This window comes from Haliaeetus albicilla, chromosome 13, assembly GCF_947461875.1.
Source record: "Haliaeetus albicilla chromosome 13, bHalAlb1.1, whole genome shotgun sequence".
In the NCBI taxonomy this organism is placed as follows: Eukaryota; Metazoa; Chordata; class Aves; order Accipitriformes; family Accipitridae; genus Haliaeetus; species Haliaeetus albicilla.
Genome location: NC_091495.1, coordinates 37,745,110 through 37,768,843, shown reverse-complemented (window position 1 = coordinate 37,768,843; position 23,734 = coordinate 37,745,110). Strand labels below are relative to the sequence as shown.

Genomic DNA, 23,734 nt, shown 5'->3' with positions numbered 1-23,734 from the left:
AAAACACCCCCCATGCAAAGTCATCACACGGCTCCGTTTGCAGCTTTTTGCTTAAAAATGTACATCCAGGCGCTCAACGTACAAATATTTACAACTGTTTACAAATGTACAAAACCGGATCGAATGTAAACCAAAGGCGCCGGAGGCAGAGATTCACCGGGACCCAAAGGCCGGGGAGCCCAGGCACCTGCAGCACCCACTCACCCGCAGCACAGCCCCCCCAGCCCACCTCGCACGTCCACACATGCTGTCCCTTGCACACTCTACCCCACGTGCACTGCCTGCCCCTCGCACACCCAGCCCCACGGGTGCTGTGCCCTTGTGCACCCTGCCAGTCCTAGGCAAGGCTGGGGCACCCCGAGGCTGCCCTGAGCTGTCCCGTGAGGATGGAAGGAGCCCCCCACCCCCTGCCCACCCCCAGTTCAGCCACGTTCGAGAAAACTCCCTTCTCTGAGCCCGCTTCACACATTGTGATGGCCGGAGCAGGAGGGGGAAGGCTGTGTTTCCCCCAAAGAGGGGGGGGCTCTGTCGGGGTGACCCCATCCCTCCTGCTGCAGCATGGCCAGGGGGAGCCAGGGGTGTCCCCCCCACTCCAAGGCTGCCTTTGTTTCTATTTGGAGAGCATAGATAAACTCGCAGCCCCCCCCCGTGCCCGCAGAAGTCAGGCACTGAGCCAGCGATAAGATAACGGGCTCAAACACAGCAAGAATAGGTCCCTGCTCTGGCCCCTTCCCCTGGCAGTGACTGGTGGGGGCTGGTCCTGCAGCAGGAGCCCCCAAGAACAGGCTGGATGCGCTGCAGGGCTGGGGAAAAGGGGGCCGGGAAGCTGCCAGGGTTGGGGTCGGGCAGATTCTGCTCCTGCCCCATTACCCCTCCATCACCCCCTGCCCGTGCCCGCAGCCCGCATCCCTCTGTGCCAGCATCCCGCCTCGCCTCTACGAGCATCCCCAGAGATCCCAGCCCCAGCACTGGTCCGAGATAACCCTGAGAGGGCCTGGGGGGGGCTGGGGGCTGCCTGGCCTTGGTGGCTCCCCCGGGATGGTAAGAGGGGTCAGGATGGTGCCGGTGCCGTGGCTCGGCAGGCGGAGTTGGCCGCAGGAGGGTGCGAGTTCACAGCGGCCGGGTAGGAGGGGTGGATGGTGGTGCCGATGGTGTAGTCGGCTGGCTGCGAGGGACAGACAGACAGATGGCAAGCAGTGAGCCAGGGGGGTTTCGGGGAGACCCCAGGGCAACCCCCGTCCAAAAATACCCCCCCGCCCCATCTCTTACGTGGCGTCGGAAAAGCCTCTGCAGAAGGCTGCGCTTGGGGGGCTCGGGCAGCTGCCTCCAGTCCAGGTCGGGGGAGCGGGTCCCGCTGGGTCCGAACACATTGAGGTCCTTGAAGCACTCGGTCTCGATCATCTGGGGGGGTCGGGTCACCGTGGGGGCAGGCACAGGCAGCCCCGCAGCAGGGTGGAACCCCCCACCGCGCCCCGTACCCCCGGTACCTCGTTCTGCCAGGGGATGGAGACGCTGCCGGTGGCAAACTTGGCGTAGAAATCATTGTCGGTCTGGTCCAGGTTGACGCCCTTCACCGTCGAGAACTGCTCGATGTCCAGCACATCCTTGCAATAAACCGCCCGGGGCTGTGGGAGCCGGAGAGCTGTCAGCGGGGGAGAGCGGGGCTTGCCCCCCACCCCTGCAGTGGGTGCCCACCCCTGCCCTGCCCCTTACGTCTGGCACGAAGGAGGGCGTCATGATGCCGGCCTCCAGGCGCTTGAAGTTGATGGTCCTGAAGAAGGGATGCCGCTTCACCTCGGCCGCCCCGTCGGCCCCGCAGCCCAACCGCTGCTTGGGGTCCTTGGCCAGGAGCTGGGGAGGGGGACGGGTGGTCACGGCGGGAGGATGGAGCCCACCCCAGCCCCCGCCGTTGGGACCAGCAGGTCCCCAGGTCCCCAGCTCACCAGCTTGCAGATGGCCTGAGCGTCCTCGCTGAATTTGTCCGAGTACAGCTCCTGGTCCTCCTGCACCCGCTTCTCCACCTCCTCCCGCTTCACCCGCTCCTTGCGGGCACGGAAGGGCGACTGCCCCTCGATCATCTCGTACACCAGGCAGCCCAGACCCCACCAGTCGGGGCTGAAGGCGTAGCGCTCGTTGTTGATCACCTCCGGGGCTGCGAGACACGGTCCCAAACCCATCGGTGGCCAGGCACACTGGCAGCAGGGGGACCCCCGGGTCAGCCCAGCCAGCGCAGCCCCCACGCTCACCCATGTAGCCGACAGTGCCCACGCGGCCACGGATGGTCTCGCCCTCAGGGATCTTGATAGCCAGCCCCAGGTCGGAGATCCTGATGTGACCTGGGGCAGGAAGGGGGTTGAGGGCAGCACCCCAGGGAAGGGCCACCCCATATCCCTGCACGTCCTCCCCAAAACACAACCAGAGACCCCCCAGGAGGCACACAGATACCCATCCCCAAAGCCAAGAGCATGGGCAGAGCCAGACCCAGCAGCTCCCTCCTCACCATCATCATCCAGCAGGATATTCTCCGGCTTCAGATCCCTGCAGGGACAGACGGATGGCTCAGCACAGAGCGGTCCTGTCCAGCCTCCCCACCGGCCCCATGCCTACGTCCCGCTCACCGGTAGACGATGCCCTCCTGGTGCAGGTGCTGGAGCCCGCAGCAGATCTCCGCCGCGTAGAAGACCACGCGCTCGTCCTCGAAGCCGGGGTTGCCCATGTTGTAGATGTGGAACTTGAGGTCGCCGCCGTTCATGATGGTCAGCACCAGGCAGAGCGCGTCCTTCGTCTCGTAGGCATATGCCAGGCTCACCTGTGCGCCCACCCCGGCCGTCAGCACCGGCCCCGGCCCCCCGCCCCCCCAGCTCCTTGGCCCCCCAGGAGAGAATGACACGCACCACGAACCGGCTGTTGACTTTCTCCAGGATCTGTTTCTCGTTCAGGGCCATCGCCTCCCCTTTCCGCTTCTTGATCCGCTTCTTCTCCAGCTTCTTGCAGGCGTACATCTTGCCCGTGGCCCGCACTTGGCAGGCGCACACCTGGGGGGGGGGACAGCGGTGGGGTGAGCCCCCACCAGCCCGCCATCACCCCCCACGCCTCCCGCCATGGCCATACCTCTCCGAAACCACCCTTGCCCAGGATCCGGTACTGCCGAAACGTGTCCTTGGTGACCGACTGCCTGAAACGCACAGCCCAGGGCACATCAGCCCTGCTGCCCCCCCGGACACCCCCTAAGACTCCTCGGACCCCCCAGACCTCCCTGCTCACCTCTCCAGGTACTTCCACTGCAGGAACCGGTCAAAATACATGCTGTCCCGGTAGTCGGCGAAGGGGTCCCCGCTCAGGTACTCATGCAGGGGGCTGTGGGGGGAGAGGGGATGGTGTGCAATTGCCCGCAGCCCCCCCAGACACCCATCCCTGGGCAGGACACTCACCGCAGGCAGCTGCTGAAGAGGTCCTTGCAGGGGCTCTTCTGCAGGTCCTGCAGGCACCGGCTGGCGTGGGGCTGGCCGACCTCGGGCAGGAAATCTGGGGACTGCCAAGGGGAGCAATGGATGCACACCCACACCCCAGGGTGCAGCGCTCCTGCATCCCAGCCGCGATCCCGGCTGGGCGATGGGTGCCACTGGGATGCCCGGAGAGTGGGGACGTGGCTCTGTTGCCAGCAAGGGACGCCCCGCCGCTGCCACTGCTCCCATCCCATCCTCATCCCTGGTTGTCTGGGGTGGAAAAGCCCCCCAGGGACTCACCTCCTGCTTGAGGAACCGGCCGATGATCTCTTCCCCCATCTCCTTCCGCTTCTCATCTGGGGAGAGCTCGTAGTCCGCCTGGGATGCCCGGGGAAAGGAGGATGCTGCAGACAGTGGCACCGGGCATGGCTCTGCCCTGTGCCCCCCACCGAGCCCCCAGCCTCCCCAAACGAGGTATGCCTGCCCCGGCTGCGGGGTGAGGGAGCTGTCTGCACCCATGCCACAGGCAGCTGCCTGTACTGGGGGCTCATGGCGGTGCTGGCAGCCTTAGGGGGTCCCCCCCACTGCTCCCCACAGCAGGTAGAGGAGCGGGGCAGGGGAGCAGGCTGCCAGACCCAGGCCCACTGCAGCCCAGGCAGCTCTACTTATTCAAAAGGGGGAAGAAAATGTCCTGCAAGAGCTCTAAGAGCCGGCACAAGCAGGGGCCGTTTTACAGGCACGTGTTTCCCATTAGCAGCCCATAGCTGTCAGGTCTCTGCACACCAGGGAGGCTCCGGCTGCTCCCCCCGAGGCCCCCGGCCCCCCTGGAAAACCAACCCCGCCGTGCAGGGTACGCACCCGCTGCTGACACAAACCGTGCAGTAATGGGAAACACGGATCATTTTATGAGGCTCTTGTTTCCCATTCGCCAGCATCTGAAATCTCCCGGCACCGGGGGAAACCTCGCAGCAGGCGTGGATGGGTTCTCCGGCAGCTTTCTGAGCTGCTGGGACAGAGAGCTCCCTTCCTCCAGCACGACCCAGAGAGAAACCCACAGCACACTGGGATGGGGTGGTCTCTGCCTTCCCTGCAGCCCCCCCGCCGGGTACCTCTCTCCCCAGCCACTACCCTGGGGCTCACGCTGCAAACCTGCCATGGGACTCGGCACAACCCCGACCAGCCCCATCCCAGGGAAAACGCCTCTGCGTGTCACCCATCCCCGAGCAGAGCCGGTACGGTGGCATCCCGCGGGGGTCCCTCACCACAGCGTCCAGGAAGCGGATACAGCGCAGGAGCTCCGGCCGCGTCTCGCAAAACTGCCGGAAGAGCAGGCGGCCGATGGGCTGCTTCTGGCACAGGCTGCCGTAATCCTGCTCTGCAAGGGAAGGCGGGATGTGCCACGCACCGTGCCGAGCACATGCCGCGGCCGCGCGCCCGCCGTGCCACCGGCATGGCCACGAGCCGGTGCCCCGTCGGGACCCGTCAGCCGGTTGTCGTTGCCCTCCCCGGCTCACCCAGGCCCTTTCGCAGCTCGTCGCACTGGCTGATGTGCGGGAACCGGAGGATCTCCCTCCACTTCTTGCTCCTGCCTTTCCGCTTGCCACCACCTCCTGCAGCCGGGCGGGGGGACAGGGAAAAGAGGTCACGGCGGTAAGATGGGCATCGCTGCCCCAGCCCGGCCGGCGACAGGGGTGAACGGGGTGACAGAGCCCCTGCCCAGCCCTGCAGAGCTGCCTGGTTTGGGGTTTCCCCCCATCCCACCACTGCTGGTCCCCAAAACCCATCGCTCACGCACGTACTCGCACACCGCCAGCACCGGGGCTTTGGGCAACTCTAAAGCCACGTGGGAAACAGACCCGCAGCCCTGGAGAGGGCTCTGACCCCTGAAGGGACCCTCACCCCAAACAGCCAAGGGGATCCCCACCCGGTCACAGCCCCCAGCCCCGCTCCAGGGGGCAGGAACGGGATCCCCCTCGGCATCGCCCGGCGCCAGGGGAGGCCGAGCCTGGCGGGCGCAGGCTTCCTCCCCGAACAATGCTGCGGCCCCGTGTCGCACCCTCCCGTAAACATCTGGTTTCCTTATCTCCCTGACGAGCAACTCATCCTGCACGCGGGGCTGCAGCAGCCCGGCCTCTGCCTTCTTTGGGACGGGGACCCCGCGGGGACGAGGAAGGGGCAGAAGGATGATCCCCCCCATCCCTAGCAGCAGCCGCTCTTGCCGGGCTCACGGACGGATGCTTGGTGCGTGAAGTCATCCCTGCAGGGACCTGACATCAGCGGCTCCAAGCTGGTGGCCGGCCAGCACCGCCCGCCGCCGGCCCCGGTGACGCCGAGGCGAGCCCGCTGGACGCCACGGTGCTGGACGCCACGGTGCTGGGCTCCGGCGGGGCCGGCGTTTCAGCCGGGCAGAGCTTCCTGCCGTCGTCGGCTCGCTTCCTCCGGCAGGAATTGCCCCGCGCCAGTCAGCGGAGCAGCCTCGGCGGCGAGAGGGCGCGGGTCCCCGGGCACCCTGCTCACCCCGACACTGGCGGCACGGGGTCCTGAGCACTCGGCGCCCGAGGAAGAGGAGCAGCCGCTCCCCTCGCCCCGCAGTGCCCAGGCCGGAGCCCCCTGGGTGGCTGGCAAAGGGGTGATGCCCAGGCAAGGACCCTCTGCCTGCCCCAGGAGCCATCTGACCGACCTCGCGGGGATGCTCAGAGGCCGCAGTTTCGTGGCGGGGCTCAGCAGCACACTGCCCATGCGGTTCCCTCCCTGCCTCTTCCACAGACTCTGCAGGTATCAGCTCTGGGCACCCCGCACCGCCCAACGTTTTACGGCGCTCCTTCCAAATTTCAATTTGTTTGCTGAGACAATAAAAATGAATTAAGGTTCATCACCCGCATCCCAGTGCATCTTCCCCGGCAGAGCCCCGGGGACGTGCTCTCGGCCAGGCTCTGCCAGAGCTCGCTGCGGGCTGGGACGGTGCCACTGGGGAAAAGCTGGGGGCCGGGTGGGAAGGAGGGGAGTGGAGCACATGGGGAGGTTCAGGTCAGAAGTGTTTTGCGTCCACACAGGCTCCTGCTGCAGCATCCTCCTTCCCTGGTCTGGTTCCCCCTATGCCAGGCACAGCACAGCCAGGGTGAGCAGGGAAGAGCATCATATCCCCAGTGCATCCCTGGGTGAAATTGCACCAAAACCAACCCGCGGCAGAGCCACCCCAGCTCCCACCGAGGGCAAAGGGGGAGTGGGGCTCAGAGTGGGACCTGCTTCTCCACCCGTAGTGTGCTCAGGCAAAGCAAAAACCATCCCGTTCCCTCCCCAGCCAGTCACCGCAGCGAGGGAAGCCGAGACACGGGTCCCAACAGGACATGGAGCTAGAGCCTGTGTGAGACCCAAAGACCTCAAAGTAAAGAGGGAGAAAAAAATCTATACAATCTTTCTGCTGAGCTAGCACAAACCCCCCGGGCAGGCAGCAGCCCCAGCAAGCGCTCAGTCTGCTCCTGCCGCACACGGCTGCTCCCGGGGGTTTCAGGTCCCCCTTCTCATCCCAGAGCATCAGGCTGCACCCCACAGCCCCGGACCTGTGAAGTGGGTCCCCCCCCATGCCATGGCAGCCCAGGTGGCTTTCCACACTGGCCGAAAAAGGAGACACGGTTGCCATCTCTACTGCAGGCAGGGCACCCGTGGGGAGGTGCAGGCAATGAGCCCCAAGCCCAGCGTGCCGTGGGGCAGGACCACCCCAGCCCACATCCCCCACTGCCACCCGCAGCCCCCCCGCAGAAGCGACCCTGCCCAGGATCCTGGCAGGGGACGGAGCTGCACGAAGGGCTGGCAGCCCTTCCCGGCCTGGCACGGGGCTGCAGGCAGGGCAGGGGGGCCCCGGCACAGCCACCCCCTGGCCAGCACGAACCCCTTGGTGGTGGACAGCAGAGTACCCGTGGGGACATCCCGGAGATGTCCAGCCCCTCTCCTACAGCATCTTCTGCAGGGTCAGGGCAGCCGGGAAAGAGGACATGTGGGGAGCAGCCGTGCTGGGGCATCCTGCTCCCGACCTGTACAAACGAGAGCCAGTCACCTGCCAGGCAGCGGGACACGGCAGGAAAATGAGAAAATCAGAGCTCACTTCAGCCCTGCTCCCCCCGCAGCGAACCATGCCGGGAAATCCTGCGAGGACGCTACCGAACTGACCGCGGCAACCAGAAAAGCTGCTGAAAGCAAAATAAGACCGCTCCTCAGCGGAAAGGAGCCAATGTACCAAATGGCATGGCACACGTGGGGAGGTGCATTACACCAACACAGCTGCTGGCAGCGAAAGCCCCATGGCAGGCAGGAGCGTGTCCCCCCCAGGTCCCCCATCACCAGCTGGCGCACGGTAAGACAGCATCGATGCCTGGCAAGGTGTGGACCCGGTTGCCCCCGCCCCAGTGAGCCATAAAGCCTTACTCACCGCCTGTTATCTCCTCTGCGCCCGCATGCTCCTGGGTTTTTATCCCGGGCACTTCCGCAGGCGGACAAGCCCTTTCGGCTCCCTGAGCTTTAGGAGCCCTCGGGGACGTCAGTTCTCCCTCAAAAGTTCCAGCGGCCCCAGCAGAGAGCGGAACACGAAGCCCAGGGAGTCCGGCCGGCCAGAGACCCCTGCAGCCCTCGCGGGGCCGGGCAGGGGGAAAAGCCCCCCCCCCAGACCACCTTTTGTGGGGCAAAGCCCCCAGGTTCGCAGCAGGAAGGGTCACAAGGCCAAAGCGAGGGGTCCTGCAGCACAGCAAGGCCCTTCTGAGGGGTGCAGAGGGTGGCAGCAGCTTGGGGAGCCCCTCAAGCCACAGAGACCCTGAACACACAGCCCAGCCCACCCACACCAGTGGGTGCTGGCACCCACACACGCCGCGTCTGAACGCTGGGTCTGACGCTGCCTGCGGTACGAGACCGCTGCTGCCGGCACCCCAAAAAAGCACCAAGGGTGCAGGGCCACCTGCCCAGGCCAAGCCCCCCCAGCACACCCCGAGGATGGAAGAATTTGGCCAAATGCAATTACAGGCGGCAGCGACGGCTGCTCCGGGGTGCCAGGGCTGGACCTCGCCGAGCCCCCCACACCTTCCAGCACCAGGCCAGCCCACGACCCCCAAGTGTGGGGACTTCTCAGCCATATGGCCGCTGGGGTCTCAGCTTTCCGCTGAGGTGGCTCCGGTCCTCCCCGCACTGCCCGGGAGGGAAGCAGCTGCCCGGCCAGAACCCAGCCCTCGTCCCGCTCCGCTTCCCGGCTTCCGGCAGCCATCGCACACCGACATTAACCCGTTTGGTGCCCATGGCAGCAGAGCTCCCTCGCTCCCGAGGCCAAAACCCCCTTTTCCAAGCTCCGGCTCGGACAAGGCTCCAGCTCACGCTGGCGGCCGTCGTGCATCCCGTGGGACAGGAGCGGGGTCCGGCCCCGAGCCAGGAGCATCGGTGCGAACGTCTGGCCAGCTGCTCTGAGCTCCCGTCGCCAAATCTCTCCCGCCTTGGCGAGGGCACCGGCACCTCTCCGGCCCCTGCACATGAGCCATCCCCATGGCGCCTCCAGTGCTGCTGGAAGCAGCTGTGATAGGGGTAAGGAAACCTTTGGAAGACGAGGATTTAAAAAAAAAAAAAAAATAGGATCACCTCCAAGCCGCCCCGTCCCCCGCCTCGCCTGCACTGGTGTCTCTGAGGGCCGTTTGCTTTTCGGTCACAAAGGTTTAGCGACGAGGGCGCCGGCTTTCCAAAGGAAACCAAAAGCAAACAAAGGCGCCCGCGTTCCCCCGGGAGCCCGTGCCAAGCCCCGCTTTTGCAGGGGAGCGGTCGCCCGTAGCCTTTCGCCCCCCCAGGCCTCACCCCGGCTCCTGGCAGAGCTCAAACTGGGGCGGCGGCGCCGGCACCACCCCGACTCCGCCGGCGCACCGGCAAGGCCGTGTTTTTCCTGGCAGCGCCCGTTTCGCTCAGGCCTGCACCGAGCCGTCCTGGCACCAGCAAAAGTTTTGCTCGCGCGAGCCCCGTCCACGCCAGACACGTCCCGCTGGCACGGACAGACGGACGGACGCACGAGAGCGGCTCTCGGCCGACCCGGGGTGTTCTCGGCACATGCGACGCTTGGGGAAACGGCACCTCAATCGCTTTTTAAATTCTCTGCCCCGCATCCCTGGGTCTGCAGGGCGGGTGGGACGGACGGACGGACGCGTCCCGCAGCACCGGGCACGGCGGCGGGGCAGCCATCCCCTCCCGGGGGGCTCGCTGATGCCAACCGCGATAAACCCACCCAGGCACCCACCACCCCTGACGGAGGGGTCCCGGGGTGCCCGTGGGGGGGTGCGTGGGGTGACCCTAGCCGAGGGTGCCCGTTGGGAGGTGGGGGGTGGCGGTGCAGAGAGGGTGCGTGGGGAGGGGAACCGGGATGCAGCGTGGGAACGGGGACCGGGATGCGGGATGGGACCGGGGACCGGGATGGGACCGGGGGGACGCGGTACCTTCGCGGGCCTTCAGCAGGACGGTGTTGGCCACGATGTTCTCCAGCTCCATGGCGCGGAGCGGAGCGGGGGGGGCCGGCGGAGCAGCCCCGCCGCCCGCACACCATGCCCGGCGCGGCGCTGCCACGGCCCGGCGCTGCCCCGGCCCGGCGGCGCGGGGCGGTCCGGCCGCCTCCCGCCGCAACCGGCCGCCTCCGGGGGTGCGTCACCGCCGTGACGTCACGGGCCGCCCCCTGGCGTCACGGGCTTATGTAAGGGGCAGCGCCGCGCCCCGCCGCACGGGAGCGCCCACCCCACTTTGGGGCTCCCCCCTCCCCGCCGTGGGGGTGGCGGCACTGAGCCCTGGACCCCCAGCAGCAGGCTGCAGCAGAGCAGCCTTCCTCCTCCTCCTCCTCCCACCCAGCACCCTGCAGCCCCCAGAAACGAGACCCCAGACCGACAGGGAGGGGAGCCCCGTCCCACCCACACCACGGGGCAGCAGAACAACGAAACCAAAAAAGCTGTTTCCTCCCGGCAGAGATTTTCCAGCTGCAGGAGCCACCACCATCTCCATAAAGCCTTTTTTTTTTTTTTTAAGGCAAGAAATTGCATTTCCTTGTTTACACCTTTTCTACCACCAAACTCACAATATCCCACTCGAGCCTACACAAGTAAACACAACAGGGAAGATGCATTTTCTCCCCAAAAGCAAGAAGCCCACACCGCAGGGTGCAGGGAAACGAGTTTCTGGGCTGCCCAGCCAGCAAGGGGGGGCCAGCCCTGTCTGTGTTGGCACTTTGCTTTGCAGGAGGGCTGCAGTCAGACCTGTTCATAGTCGGTGCACACATCAGCGAGCAGAGCAGGGCTCGTCCCGCAAAGAAATGAGCCACTTTGGAAGAGAAAACCCACTCATGGGGACCCCCCCTGCCCCAGCACAGGCACTTCCCCAGAAGAGTGTTTCACTTTGCAGGGAAATGAACCGAAAGAGGTTTTGCAGGGAAAGCCCGCTCCGCTTGCCGCCGAGGTTTGCTCTTCCCTTCCTGCACACAGGAGGCTCCCACGGCCTGGCAGCTGCCCAAAGCCAACCCAAACCCAACCACTGCCGCTAACTACCACCACCACGGCACAAGAAGCCTCCCACCCGCTGCCGTCACCAGACGCCCCAAACAGCATCAGGACAAGCTTGACACGAAGGACTCTCCTACCTGCTCCAGCCGCGCCAGCTCCTCCAGAGCACTGAGGTGAGGAGATGCTGCCGAGGCAGAGGGGCTGCCCATGCCCCAGGTGCAGCCAGTACCCCAGGTGCAGCAGCTCTTCATCAGTAGGTAATTAATTAGTGGGCTCAGCTGCAGGGGAGCAGCCACAGCCTGGCTGGGGGGAGCTGGGCAGGGGCAGCCAGCAGCCCTTGTTGGGGTACAGGGGGTACCCAGGTCCTGCTCCCCATCCCGAAGGGAGGGATCTCACCATATCCTTAGCTTTTCCTCAGAGCGAGCCCACCCCATGGCACGACCAAGGGTCCCGTTTCCCCCCTGCACAGCACCCAGCTGGGACAAGAGCTGGCACGAGGGTGGTCGTCCCAAGAGAGGAGAAAGCATCAGGTCCCGAAGACAGGCAAAACCATCATTGTTGAGATCAAGGATTTATTTACATGTCAAGGAAAACTCTCACCCAGAGTCACGTGAGGAGGAAAAAATCAAACAAACCCAAAGGACCAAGCCATTTGCCTCCTGAACGCAAACGCTCGCGCTCCCCAGCACACCTGGCCACCTCAGAGGGCAGCCAAATGCCTTCTCACCTCCTTCTCCGCAAGGAGAAACCGAAGGCATGATATTTTTTTAGTTATCTGCGCCACAGAAAACACAATCTGAAAATAAAAACCACCTCTCCAAAGAAATCCGCCCATGCGTGAGCAGATCACAGAGCACCCCTCGCTCTGCCACGGAGGAAAGGTCCGAGGGGCAGCACATCTAGTACTCGTCCAAGGTATCTGCCCGTGGGACGGAGAGGCCCCGCTCCTTCAGCGCCTGCACCTTCAGCTTCTCTGACTCCTGCTTGGCCTGCTGCTCCACCCGCTGCTCCTCCAGGATCTCCTCAATAGAGACCTGCTGCAGTGGTGTGTCGCTCTCCTTTTCCAGGTCCTGCAAGAGAAACAGCCCGTTTAGCACCGTAAAGGAGCCGCCACGGCCGAGACACACAGCTCTGCTCATGGGATGCTCCAGGCGCTGCTCTGCCCACAGCGCAGCTTGGGGCTGGGCCGACGTCGCCTCTGCCGAGAGCATCTCACCAGCCAGGGCAGGGCTGGTCCGGAGGGGCCAAAAACCAGTGGGGATGGCAGAGGTCTGGGGTGGATCTGCACTCGCGTCTCTGCTGGGGCACTGACATACACCCCTCTCATGTGCTTGGGCTTCAGTGATGTCCGAGCACTTCCTACAAGCGCCTGGCCAGGCTCCGTGCTCCTGGTGGGGGGGAGCAGGCATCGCTGCACACAGACAATGTGCTCCATTGCTCTTGCCAAAGTTGTTGGAGCGGGACGGTTCCCAAGGCGAGCAGCCGAGCCATGGCAGGGTCTGCCTCCCAAGCTCTGGGCTTACTAGCTCAAAGGCAACCCAGGGATTTGGTCCTGTAAACACTCGGTTCTCCCTGGGTCACGGTCACAGATTTGTGCGTGCAGGACAGTCTCCTCCAGGCCAGCCCTGGAGGCCCCTGGCTGCGGTGAGCCTGTGCCCACACATCTTCCACGAGTCCCATCAAAAGGCAGAGGCGATGCAGAACAGAGGTGCTGGAGGCAGCCTGATGAGCGGGGATATGGGCATGGACCCTCGGGACAACCAGGGACACCCGGGACAGCTGTCCGTGGCAGGGGGCTCCCGGGGAGCAGCCGGGCTGAGCTCAGCCCAAAGGGCTGAAGCAAACAGCAAGTGAGACGGCACTCAACTCTTCCCAAGCTCATCCCAGACGGTGTCCCCTGGTGCCAAGCCAGCAGGGAGGTGACAGCCCCAAAGGCAGCCACTAATGACACCCTCCAGCAATGCCACACACAGGCCAGGGCTTCCCCACATCTCCCTCCGCTCGCCAGCCCATGTGTTGCTCTTTACCCCTCACATCATCCCAGAGGAGCTGCAGCTGCGGGACAACACCTTTTGTCCCTGCCCTCGGATACACAGGGACATTTTTCAGGATGGTTCAGCTTGAACCAGCCCCGGGAGGGGCCTCAAATTTCAGCCTCTGCAATGGGACAGTGACTGTATTTCACAGCAGACAGACAGATGGACACCCAGCTCCGGTGTCCGCCTCGGCACTACTGCTTGGAGTCGCATCACCACAAACACACCAGCTCAGTCCCAGACCGCAGCAGAGCCGCTGCCCCGGGCTGGCAGCAGGCAGAAGGAGCCGCTTACTTACTATTTCCCCCAGCAGAACAACATTCTCGCCTCTCACAACAAAGATGCCTCGAGGGATGTCCCCATACTTCTTGCCCACGTGGATGCGCTCCACAGTCTGGTGCAACACCAAGTTTGCTGCAGCAGTCGAGAGAGAGAGAAAATAATCCATATTTTGCTGTGTTTTCTAGCTATGAAGAACATCTCATCCCAGCCAGGCAGAAAACCCAGAGCAGCGATGGCACCGGCATTTTCATACCTCTCAGCAGGTCCTCTGAGCCAGATCACCAAAGGCACCGACCCCTCTCTCTGGCTGAAACGCGGCAGCTGCAGCGACGGACGCAGCACCTTGGGAGCAGCGGGGCAGCTCCCGTGCCACAAGGCAGCCTCTGCCCCCCAGCTCCGGCAGCCTGCACAGGCAGGGCAGCGAGCTCAGACCACCAGGGCCTGAGCCCACGCGAGCACCACGTGCCGAAAACAGCGGAGAAAACAAGGGTTGTTGGTGCTGGAGGTTCTGGGCAAGGACCAAGACACTTGCTTGTGAGCACAAATATCACCCGCATGTGTGTCAGGCTGTTTCTGCCCAAAAAGGGATGCCAAGGCATCAATGCTGGACACAATCAGAAGCCGGGGGGAAGCACCCAGTTCTGGGAAAGTCTCCGTGAAGCACCAAGTCCGGGGGGTACACGCAGGCGGGTGTTTAATCCACAACACAAACACGCTCTGAAAACACGACCTGTAATCACGTCGCTCTGCGCGCTACTACACTGATTTCTTGTAACGCTCGTGTTGTTTTTAGCCAAGGAAACGCGCGCTCCTGCACGGGCACGTGGCGGGGTCGTTACCGCAGGCAGCGCGGCCGCTGCACGAAGCGGGGACCACAAAACGAAGAAACTCTCTCACCGAATCCAAACTCCCCCTTTACCGTTAAGTCACTGTTCGGGAAGGGAGCTGCTCCGGTCGGCATGGCCCCGGTGGGCAAGGGAGCATCGCCCAGCTCATGCCAACGGGCACGGCGGGGCTCTCCTCCTCTTCCTCGCCAGCCCCTGCACACGGCTGGCACCGGAGCGCATCCAAAGCCCGGCCTAAACCTTCGGCACCCCCCAGCAGCCCCCCGCCCCCAGCACAGACATACCGAACTGGTCGATGCTGCGCAGGTACCCGATGAGCGTCCGGCCGTCCCGTAGCAGGACCAGGTGCTTCTCTGCGGTAGAGGGGAGAGCGGGAGGGTCAGCCACGGCCACGCGTGGGCATCAGCACCCCCCGTGTCGTGTCGTGCCCCCCCCCCTCCCAATACAGCGTGGGGAAGCCAGTAACGTGCGGGTAACTGTCCCAGCAGCGCCAAGGGGAGAGAGGACGCCTTCGGCTGCAGCCCCACGCGGGACCGGCGCCCACGGCGTGGGGGGAAGCAGGTCCGTGGGGAAAAGAAGGGAGTCCAACCCCCCCTCCCACGGGAGACGGTACCCTCGGGGAAGGGGGTCCCCAGCCGGCCCGCTGCCGGAGAGGCCCGGCGCCGCGGAGCACTCACTGTCGATGTCCTGGATGAGGCTGGCCGTGCCGGGCATGTAGTTCATGGTGCCGCCGCGCCGCCCCCAGCGGAAGCGCCGCCATGCGCCGATGCCGCCGCCGCCGCCCCGGAACCGCCCCGCCGGCGGGCGGGGCCCACCCTGGCTCTCCCCTTTTAAGCCGCGCCGGTCGTGCGCGCGGGGCGGCGGCCGATTGGTGGGCGCCGGGCGGGATCTGACCGCCGATTGGTGACTGGGTGGGCGGCGCCGGCCATTGGCGGCGGGACGGGACGGGGCGGGGCGGGGCGGCCATGGAGCCCCGCGACCGCGCCGCCGAGCCGGGCCCGCCGTGGCCCCCCGGGTCCCCCCGCCCGCCGGCGGCGCAGGTAACGGCGGGGTCGGCGGGGGTGGGGACGCGGGGTTGGAGAGAAGGCGGCCGCCCCGATACCGGTCGTTGAACCGAGCTCACCGGCGCCGGAGCCCGCCCCGGCTCTCCGTCCCCTCGGCCCGCAGAGGGGCCGGGGCAGAGCCCCGCGGGGCGCGGGCCTTGGCCGGCCGGGTGCCACCGGTTGCCCGCCCGGGGCCGTCCGGCGGAGGAGGGCTGCAGCCCTTGTCCCTGCCCCTCCCCGTTAACGGGAAGCGGAGTTTCCCTCCCTACGGACGGGACCGGGCGGGTTCCGCAACCCCCCCGGGCCGGGCAGCAGTGCGGGGACGGAGCCCGGCGGTACCGGTCAGGTCTGCGCGGCCGGTGCCTGTTCCCCCAAAATGCACCCGGCCGTGACGGACTGTCCCCATCGTCACCCCTGTGCCTTAAGTCCGATCGCTTTATTTTCCTTTGCTCTCGTCGCTTGATTTCCATTGGCACGATAAATCCGCTCTCCCGTCCCGTGGGGGTTTGGGCAGGTGTTTTAACTGGAGAAAAAATACCTAAAACGACAAACGTGGTGAAGTTTTACCTTCGTATCCAGTTCAAGGTGACATTTCTAGGGCATGTATTTTAATGAAGAGATCACCGGGGAAATGCCGCCGCTGTTGTACTCGGCTGGTTTGCTGCTGGGATGCGTGGTGAGAGCTGGGCATCGCCGGCCAGGATGTGTCCCGGTCCCGGCTAACCGGCCCTTCACCGACAGACAGGACTGCCTCTTCCCCGGTGTGAGCGTGGGGCTTGAGGATCCGATCCCCGCCACGTCCCCCTCTTTCCAGGCACGGCAGACTAAAGGTGCCAGCCGCAGGAGCGGCGGCATTTGTACGACACGTTCCACCAGCAGAAAGGAGCCGGCAGCTCACGGTGGAGGGGGGTAAAAAAGCATCGCCGGTCCCGCTGTGCCCCAGTCCCATGACTTGCTCTTCCCGGATCTATTATTTGTTGTTTTTATTGCAGGAATAGCTTTTTTTAGGGGCTGTTGCGCAAATACCATGTGAAGAGAAGGGCTTTGCTCTTTCCAAAGGGGTTGTCTGCTGTCCCGACATAACTGTGGTTTGTTTTAATCCTATGGGACATGTAGGTTTGATCCGGCTCTTTCATAAACGCCAGCACGCAGGTGATACAATCTCTCCTCCGTGAAACAGCTCGTGGGCAAAAAACTGCTTTGCCCAAAGCTACAGGGAGTCATCTGTGCGCTCCTGAAATCCTGACGCTTCATTGTCTCCTCTGTGGTTAGATGGAAGCTCATGTTCAATATACATTGATTACCTGAATGTATTCAGGTAAATTCTCACAAATGTTCTGGACGTACAGACCTTTCATATGACAAGTTCTCAAACCTGACAGCTCCCGCGGCCGCAGCATGACCTGCGGCTCGGTGATCTGAACACCCTGCTCCTCGGGCCCCAGAACTGGTAGATCTCGTCCGCTTGCATCATTTCTGTTTGCATGACTGAAAGAGGAAATTAACTTTCCTGAAGTGTTTTTCATCCACCAGTCAGTGACTACATTGACGTGGTTGAATCTCCTGAGAGTTGCTTGCTGTGAGAAATTGTACGCTTGTTTCTGAGCAAAGCTTAGCCGAGGGAAGCATGGTTAAGCTTAGCGTATCCCCTCTCTTCCCACCCTCCAGACAAGTCTATCCCCCTACAGTGCCCCTGACACTGCCTGTCTCCCTGAGCGTGCTGCGAGGGCAGTGGGACCAAAGTGTGAGGCAGACAGGCGTTTATTCACAGCGGCCAACAGAAAGCCACGTTAGAGCAGGAAAACATAAAACTGGGGCGAATCAGCTCGGGGACAAAGGAACCCTGTAGTTACACGCTGCAGGAAGGGCCAGTCCTCTTTCTCCGGGCTGCTGGTGGGCCAGACCGGGAGCCCCTCTGCCCCATGTCTGTGGCCCATCACCTTTTCTCTGCTCTTCCCTTCTCCCCAGGCCATGGATTCTCCCTATGCAAACGGAGCCTACAACCCCCCGTATCCTCCGGCTCCCGGCGCTGCCCCGCACTACACCGGCCTGCCGCAGACACGGGGGTACTACTGCTCCGCGCCTTCTCGGACCCCCTACCCTGCGGAGTCCACCGGCATGTACCGGCCCTCATCACCGGCTCCCCCCTGGAGCTACGCCCCGCCGGACTGTCCCACCGAAGGGTCCTCGCTCAGGAGGCAGCAGGTTCCTGGCTACTCCCCACCGCAGGTAAGAGGCTGGGCACCAGCCAGAGTAATTTCCAGCCCCGGTGTCGGTGCAGCTGCCGGGCTTGCAGTTCCTGGGGCACAAGAAGTTGTTTTATGGGGCCGCAGCAGAGGGAAAGCCCACAGTGCCTCCTCCGATGGATCCGTGGGTCCTAATGGCTCTTGTGCCTTGAGCAGCTTGCCCTGCCTGGTTTTATTCTTAGAAAAACCGGTGGCCACCCTAGAGACTCCAAGCCTGTGGGCTAGGAAAGCAGGAATCGGGCAGCAAGCCTGATGCTGCAGCTGTTCCCAGGGCTGTCTGGAGGGAGCAGTGCTCAGCGTGACTCCAGGGGTCACGCCTGTTCCCCCCTCTTCTCGCAGACCCCAGGAATGCCCATCCCGCAGTATCCATACGGAGACAGCAATCCAGGGGTCACGGCGCAGGGGCCTCCACCACAGCCCAGACCCCCAGAGGACACGTGGGCTCCCCCGACCGTCTACGGGGTGCAGCCACGTTACGCGTGGCCGGCTGCTTCGGTGCACGGGAACCCCTTCGTCTCCGAATCGCATCCACCCTGGACTGGCAGCGGAGCTTCTTCCCACCCTCCTGTGTGGGACTCAAAGGTACAGTTGATGCTTCTACAGCATGTGCTGCCGTCAGACCTCCTAGATTATACGGCTTTCCTCAAAACCTGCCTCTGTCTCCTGGGAATGCCCCTTTCTCCAAGCATAGCTAGTTTAAGGAGAAACAAAGCAGCAGGTATCCAGAGTACTGCCAGCAAAATCTCCTATTTGCATACAGAAGACCAAAGTCCACGGCTGTAATTCCAGAAAGGTACTGGAGATAGCAGCTGTCCCAGGGCAGGTCTTGAAATGGGTCAGACCTCGTCTCGCTTGTCCAACTCTTCTCTCTCAAGCAGTGAACGCTGTCAGAAATCCTCCAGCACAAAGTGTGGGACTAACCTGCATGTCAGTTTGCAGACTCTGGTATAGCAGACTCTAGTATTCCTCTACAAGTCCTTGCTTTGGGCACAGTGATCCTCTACTGAGGAATGTTTTAAGCAAAAAATAAAGGAAATTATGCATTTGGTGGGGCCTGTTCAACTCAGCTTTTCCTGCGTTTGATCAGGAGTCAGATGACTCTCCGGAGGTTTGGTCCCCAGGCAGCAGCACTGGCATGTGCAGCAGCAGCCCTGATGGGGGGATTTGGGGATGAGGGCTGCTGTTACCTGGAAACAGCTCAGAAGTGTGCTACCTGCAGAGAAGTATCTTCTCTGGTATATCCAAATGGGACCGTGCTGAAATCTAGTTAGCATCTCACTATTCATGGGTAGTGAGCATCCAGTGGCTCACACTGTTTCTTCTAGACATGTGCCTCTTGCCGGGGATCTGCTCTTTAACAGCCAGGGACTGGAGCGTGGGTTTCGTGTTCCTCTTTGGGACTTCTCGCAGAAACCAGGCCGCGGGGACATGATGTGTTATGACATCACGGTGTGTGACAGTCTAGAAAATGCTGCCCAGATCCCTGGTAACATCACGCCTAACCCGGTCTGCCCTGTCCTCCCAGGCATGCACAACTCAAAGCAGTCATGGTGTCACCTGTCACCCAATTCTCTCAGCCCTGCCTGCCTGCCTTTTGAGTGCAAGATGAGAGATTAAAACCCTGGCTTTAAGAGAAATGCACTTACTTAGAATTTTTTTCTCCTTCTGACTGTAGGATACTGCTTACAACAAACCTGAGCAAAGTGCAAACCAACACAACTACTATTCTGATGTCAATCACCAGCACTCTGGGACAATGAATGACCACAAGCCAGCCACTCCACTCAATGCCAAGCCATCCCCCTCAAATGCCAAGGTGCAGTACAGCGCACAGCCCCAAATGTACGACACTGCATCTCGGAAGCTTGTGGCTGGGAACCGGGAGGTTGGCTTTAAACCTGGTGACCAGCCTTCAACAAATTCTGCAGCCATCCAGCCAGAGATTCAGAGAATCCTCCACGTTATGGGGGAGGCTGAACAGCTGGGGCAAGAGGTGGATGAATTTGTAGGAAAAAAGACAGATAAATCCTACCGGCTTCTGGAGGAGATGTTGACCAAGCTGCTGTTGGAACTGGATTCCATCGAGACTGGTGGCCAGGACAGTGTTCGGCAGGCCAGGAAAGAGTCCGTCCACAGAATTCAGGCCATACTGGAAAAACTGGAAAGAAAGGGATTGTGAAAGCACATCAGCCACAACACACAGCCTGTTGTTGAGGTTCCAAAGAGTTTTAGTTCTGTTAAATCTCAGCTCTTTCTGCTACGCACTATTGACAATGGAATAGCAATAAGCCCTGAGTTAAAAAAAACAAAACGAAACAAAACCACCAAAAAACAACCTCAGAAGCCCAGCCCCAACAAATAATTTGGCAGTGGACAAATTAAGAGAGGTCTGAAGCAGCAAACTGAATTGTTTGTTTGTTCCAGGCTTTGGAAAAGCAGAACCACCTGAGGTACTTACCCTGTAGAGTTCTCCGTTGGGGTCCGCATCCTCTTCATCAGCAGGAAGAAAATCACTGTACAAAGTTCCCCAAACCAGGCCCAATCTATAGGTGCCTCCTGCAGCCTCAGCAGTTCTTTAAGCCGGAACACTTGTCAGATGTGGTCACAACGGCACTGCAATGTGCAGCCACAAACCAAGACTCTGGGCTTGTCAGTCACTGCGTGTATTTTCAGCTTCAGCTTCCTCGCCATAAAAACTTGTGCGTCGTCGTGGGGTTTTGTTTGGTTTTAGTGCACTCAAGTAGCAACACTGAAGTGCTGCAGAAAGGGACCATGCTGGCAGCCCATCAATGCAAGCAGATGTCATGTTGTGCTGTTCCTCCTCTGTCATGAAGAGCCAGTCCATGGTGTCCCCCATGGACACGGGAACACAGCCTGGAAATCTTAGTTCTGCCACTCAAAAGGATAGGTAGAAGCAGAGGAATGATGTCAAAGCAGAGCAACTGGAAATGGCAGGATGCTTGGAAATGCTTTCCAGGTCACTTGGGTAAAAATCCACTTTTTAATTGTAATGTCCTTCCACATACTGCAAGTTTTGTATTCCACTGCAAAGGCCATACTTGTGGCACTGTACAGTACAGAGGGGAAGGCAACAGCTCAGCCTACTGTTAACCTTTTGGTTACAACATGTTAAGTAAGTGAATCATTACTGTGTGTGATGAGATAATAAACCCTGACAACTTTTAAATGTTATTTTGTAATTAAGACGTCTGAAAGTCTCTTTTCTTTCAAAAGAAGTTGTGGGCAAGGTTGTGTAACTTAGACCTGCCTGTAACCAAAACACCAGCCAGGCTGTCTCAGCAGCTGAGGTTAGGGATAAATGCAGCAAGTTACCTTGAAGAATGCTGGTTTGGGGGGTGCCAGGGTACAGTGGCCCCCATCACCTCCCAAGCAGTGCAGAAGCTCCAGGAGCCTTCAGCCGCGGCTCTAGGGCCGGTGGCCATGTTTTCGAAGGGGTCTTGGCACGCCCGAGGCTAGGAGTGCCCTGACCCTGCGCTCTGCAGGCTGATGGCCAGCTGATGTCCTGAAGGCACCCGGCAGATCCCACATCATTCCCAGACAGGGCTGCATACACGAGACTGACCTTTGCAGCTCGTTGGATGTGTCTGTGATCACATGTGGCGGTCAGCCTGCAAAAACGGCTGTGTCCGAGGTGAGCCAGGAAAGAGCTGAATGTCCTGGGCCGGGTAAATGCTTGGTTGCTATTTTATTTCATCCATCCTCGTCAGGCAGAGAGCAGTGGGCCAAGCTATCCATGCTTCGGGCACAGCATGAAATCTGACTTCTGAGGATCAGTGGCTACAGTGGGAGATAAAGCAGATGACAATAAACAGACTGATGCCGTGTTACTATACTGCGTACAGAAAGCAATGGCCCAGCCCCAGTGAATGCCACCTTTCTTCTTCTGATAAAGGCAGCAGTGTCAGCAGCATCTCCAGGAATTAATCCGTGCTTTGGGTTTGTTTCTTTTTGTGAAAATACTTGTGGTAGGGATGGTTTCCACACAACTAGCTTTGTTACTGGTGGCTCTTTAAACCCAGAGGAACGAATAACAGCACTGTGGTGTCTCTACCCCTTTCGTTTTATCTTATGGTTGAAAGTCTTGTTAAATGCTGCCTCTAATGTCCTGAAATCTTTCCCAAGACACTGCTGTGGGTTCATTGAATTAGCTTGATAGGTTTTTTGAAGGGGAATACAGGCAACAAAAACGATCAACCACTTCAAAGAAATGCCTGAGGTGGGGGCAGAAAGCTGAGTCCTTGTGCTACAGGATTGCTAGCCGACTCAATTCCAGATTTACTGAGTCCTATTCTTCTGATCCTTTAGCACTTCCCACAAGGTTTGTCTATAAAAGGCTACGAAGGAGATGAAAAAGTAAAGAAGGAATGTAAATACCCAAAGAGACCTAGCTTGTCACTTCCTAGAAAAGAACTGAAAAATCCAGACGGCGCAGCGGGATGAGCCGCTGTGCTTGCAGCACGCAGGTGGCAGCCCGAATCACGCTTTGCAATAGGCCAAGGCTGCAGGGGAGGCTGTGCTTTCATGAGGCACAGGGAAGCTTGGAAGCAGAGTACTGGTGATACAGGAGGGGAGGAACAGCCTCTGCTGCATTGCTCCTTGGTGCTCAGGGCATGACTGAGCTCTGAAACCACCCGTACCTGGCTCGAAGGCACTCCTCTCTGCTGGAGGCAGATGCACATTTGATCCCTGTAACTCATATTTGGGAATAGAGCCAGCCTTGATGAAAAAAGTCTGACCACCCTACCGCACCACTTCACTCTCTGGCCATTTCAGGTTCGGCACCAAGTCCAGGCCACAGCCTCACCGCATCTGTGCCCTCTAGGGGATTACCAAAGACATAATTTCTTCCTCTGTTACCACATTTGTTTTTTATTTGGTTGGCATGGCTGTTGAAATAAAAGTTTGGATTCCCTTTGTGCAGGATCTAGCTAAAGTCTGAAATTTGTTGTTGCAAGAGATGGTGTAAGTCACACTTCAGCAGAGAAAGTGAAATCATTCAGCTCGTCAATCAGCGTATATTGACTTCTAGAGCATGGAGAGCTGCTACAGCTGTAAAGGACAGCTTGTGGTCTAGGCAGTCCTCCTTCACACCCGTCCTAACAGCAGGGTCTCCCCCTGCTTTCCCAAATCAACCCCTTTATAAAACCACACCAAGAATGGGCAGAACTGCAGCCCAGCTTTAACCTGCACACAGCCCCCAGCGCTGCTACAGGAGCACAACGGCCATCAGCCCTCGGGCAGGTCTCCCTCCCCACTACCGACGCGCTGTCACAGCTCTTTCTGCTACTGTCACTTGAGTAAGGTGGCAACAGGCAAACAGGGCACTGATGTGTCAGCCCTGGTGCTTTTTTGAGGACGTGGTGTTATCAGCAGAAATGCTGCAGCAAGTCACCGCTTACAGGTACATGAAAAAAAGAAGCCAGCAGCCAGCTTCAGTTAGTCTGGAATCTGTGGAGCTGGCTGAAACTTTATTTTCTGTATTTGTTTCAGTAGCAAGAATTGCATCAGGAACAAAACTGCATTGTTTATTGCATCCTGTTTGCTCTGATACTCATTTCCCTCCTCGTCAGTTGCCAGGGAAAAGAGGTAAGTAGGTTCTAGCTGTGCAAGGAGTGTGGAGCAATCCTGATACCTTGCAAACTCAGTAGCACTGCAATGCAGTCAGCTAAGAGAGAAGAAAAAAAACGTACACTCAGCTGCTGTATCACCAGTGCTCTGTGGACTGGGACAAAGGTTTCCTGCTGTGGAGACGTGGTAAGAATGATACCTCTATCTGTTCGTAAGAAAAACTGAAAGTATGTGCCTGGCATACAAGCCAGACAAAATCTGGGAGGGAGGAAGGAAGGTTTCTTCTTCGGTGTTTTGGTGCTGAACCTGTCAAGGTAATGTATTCCTTTACAATATTTTCTCTTCTAGAGTGTTAGTCCCCGCATGTGGGAAGGACTTGGCAGAGGGTTATGTAAACCTCTAGTTAAAAGTACATGAAAGAACATTAAAAAGTGGGCTGAAACGGCAGGTTATCATTTCAGCGGGGCCAGTTATTTGAACAGCTCTGTGACAAGACCTGGTTGCATACGACGTTTCTGCATCCCTCGGGCAGATGGTGGGTTTTATCCGTTTCCCCCAAAGCTGAGCCGAACTGAGGGCAGGGATGAGGGCATACCTTACACACCGCAGCCTGCAGAAAACTCCCGCTGATGTAACCGCATCTGTCCCCACTGCGTCCCCGCCGCCTTCCATCTCCTTCAAAGCAGGACTAAAGTGGGTCATGGCTTGGACAGCAATCTGAAAGGAGAAAGACGCTGCAGCAGATGCG

General features: G+C 60.4%; 3 protein-coding genes across 8 annotated transcripts; 1 reads left to right on the top strand and 2 right to left on the bottom strand.

The window, feature by feature from the left end:
* Window positions 1–32: 32 nt before the first annotated feature.
* On the bottom strand, window positions 33–10,062 carry LOC138688682 (G protein-coupled receptor kinase 5-like). Of its 3 annotated transcripts, none has more exons than XM_069800928.1 (16): window positions 9,899–10,062; window positions 4,961–5,056; window positions 4,709–4,821; window positions 3,747–3,824; window positions 3,432–3,532; window positions 3,265–3,357; window positions 3,112–3,175; window positions 2,895–3,035; window positions 2,619–2,809; window positions 2,501–2,538; window positions 2,247–2,336; window positions 1,944–2,152; window positions 1,714–1,851; window positions 1,488–1,625; window positions 1,270–1,354; window positions 33–1,165 (listed from the first exon to the last, which is right to left on the bottom strand). In XM_069800928.1, exons 1-16 carry the CDS (start codon window positions 9,948–9,950, stop codon window positions 936–938), a joined length of 1,857 nt encoding a protein of 618 aa, XP_069657029.1. In that variant the 5' UTR covers window positions 9,951–10,062; the 3' UTR covers window positions 33–935. The 3 variants fall into 3 exon arrangements, with proteins under 3 accessions (XP_069657029.1, XP_069657030.1, XP_069657031.1); XM_069800929.1 differs by having other exon boundaries at window positions 1,270–1,401; window positions 9,899–10,053; XM_069800930.1 differs by lacking the exons at window positions 4,709–4,821; window positions 4,961–5,056; window positions 9,899–10,062 and adding an exon at window positions 4,322–4,685.
* A 1,438-nt stretch (window positions 10,063–11,500) lies between these two features.
* On the bottom strand, window positions 11,501–14,933 carry LSM1 (LSM1 homolog, mRNA degradation associated). Its single transcript, XM_069800927.1, has 4 exons — window positions 14,786–14,933; window positions 14,393–14,461; window positions 13,280–13,395; window positions 11,501–12,015 (listed from the first exon to the last, which is right to left on the bottom strand). Exons 1-4 carry the CDS (start codon window positions 14,829–14,831, stop codon window positions 11,845–11,847), a joined length of 402 nt encoding a protein of 133 aa, XP_069657028.1. The 5' UTR covers window positions 14,832–14,933; the 3' UTR covers window positions 11,501–11,844.
* Window positions 14,934–15,011: 78 nt separating this feature from the next.
* On the top strand, window positions 15,012–20,601 carry BAG4 (BAG cochaperone 4). Of its 4 annotated transcripts, none has more exons than XM_069800919.1 (4): window positions 15,012–15,148; window positions 17,120–17,380; window positions 17,737–17,979; window positions 19,073–20,601. In XM_069800919.1, the coding sequence occupies exons 1-4, from the start codon at window positions 15,074–15,076 to the stop codon at window positions 19,574–19,576; spliced, it is 1,083 nt and encodes a 360-aa protein (XP_069657020.1). In that variant the 5' UTR covers window positions 15,012–15,073; the 3' UTR covers window positions 19,577–20,601. The 4 variants fall into 4 exon arrangements, with proteins under 4 accessions (XP_069657020.1, XP_069657021.1, XP_069657024.1 ...); XM_069800920.1 differs by lacking the exon at window positions 15,012–15,148 and adding an exon at window positions 15,190–16,469; XM_069800923.1 differs by lacking the exon at window positions 15,012–15,148 and adding an exon at window positions 16,709–16,730.
* Window positions 20,602–23,734: the final 3,133 nt, after the last annotated feature.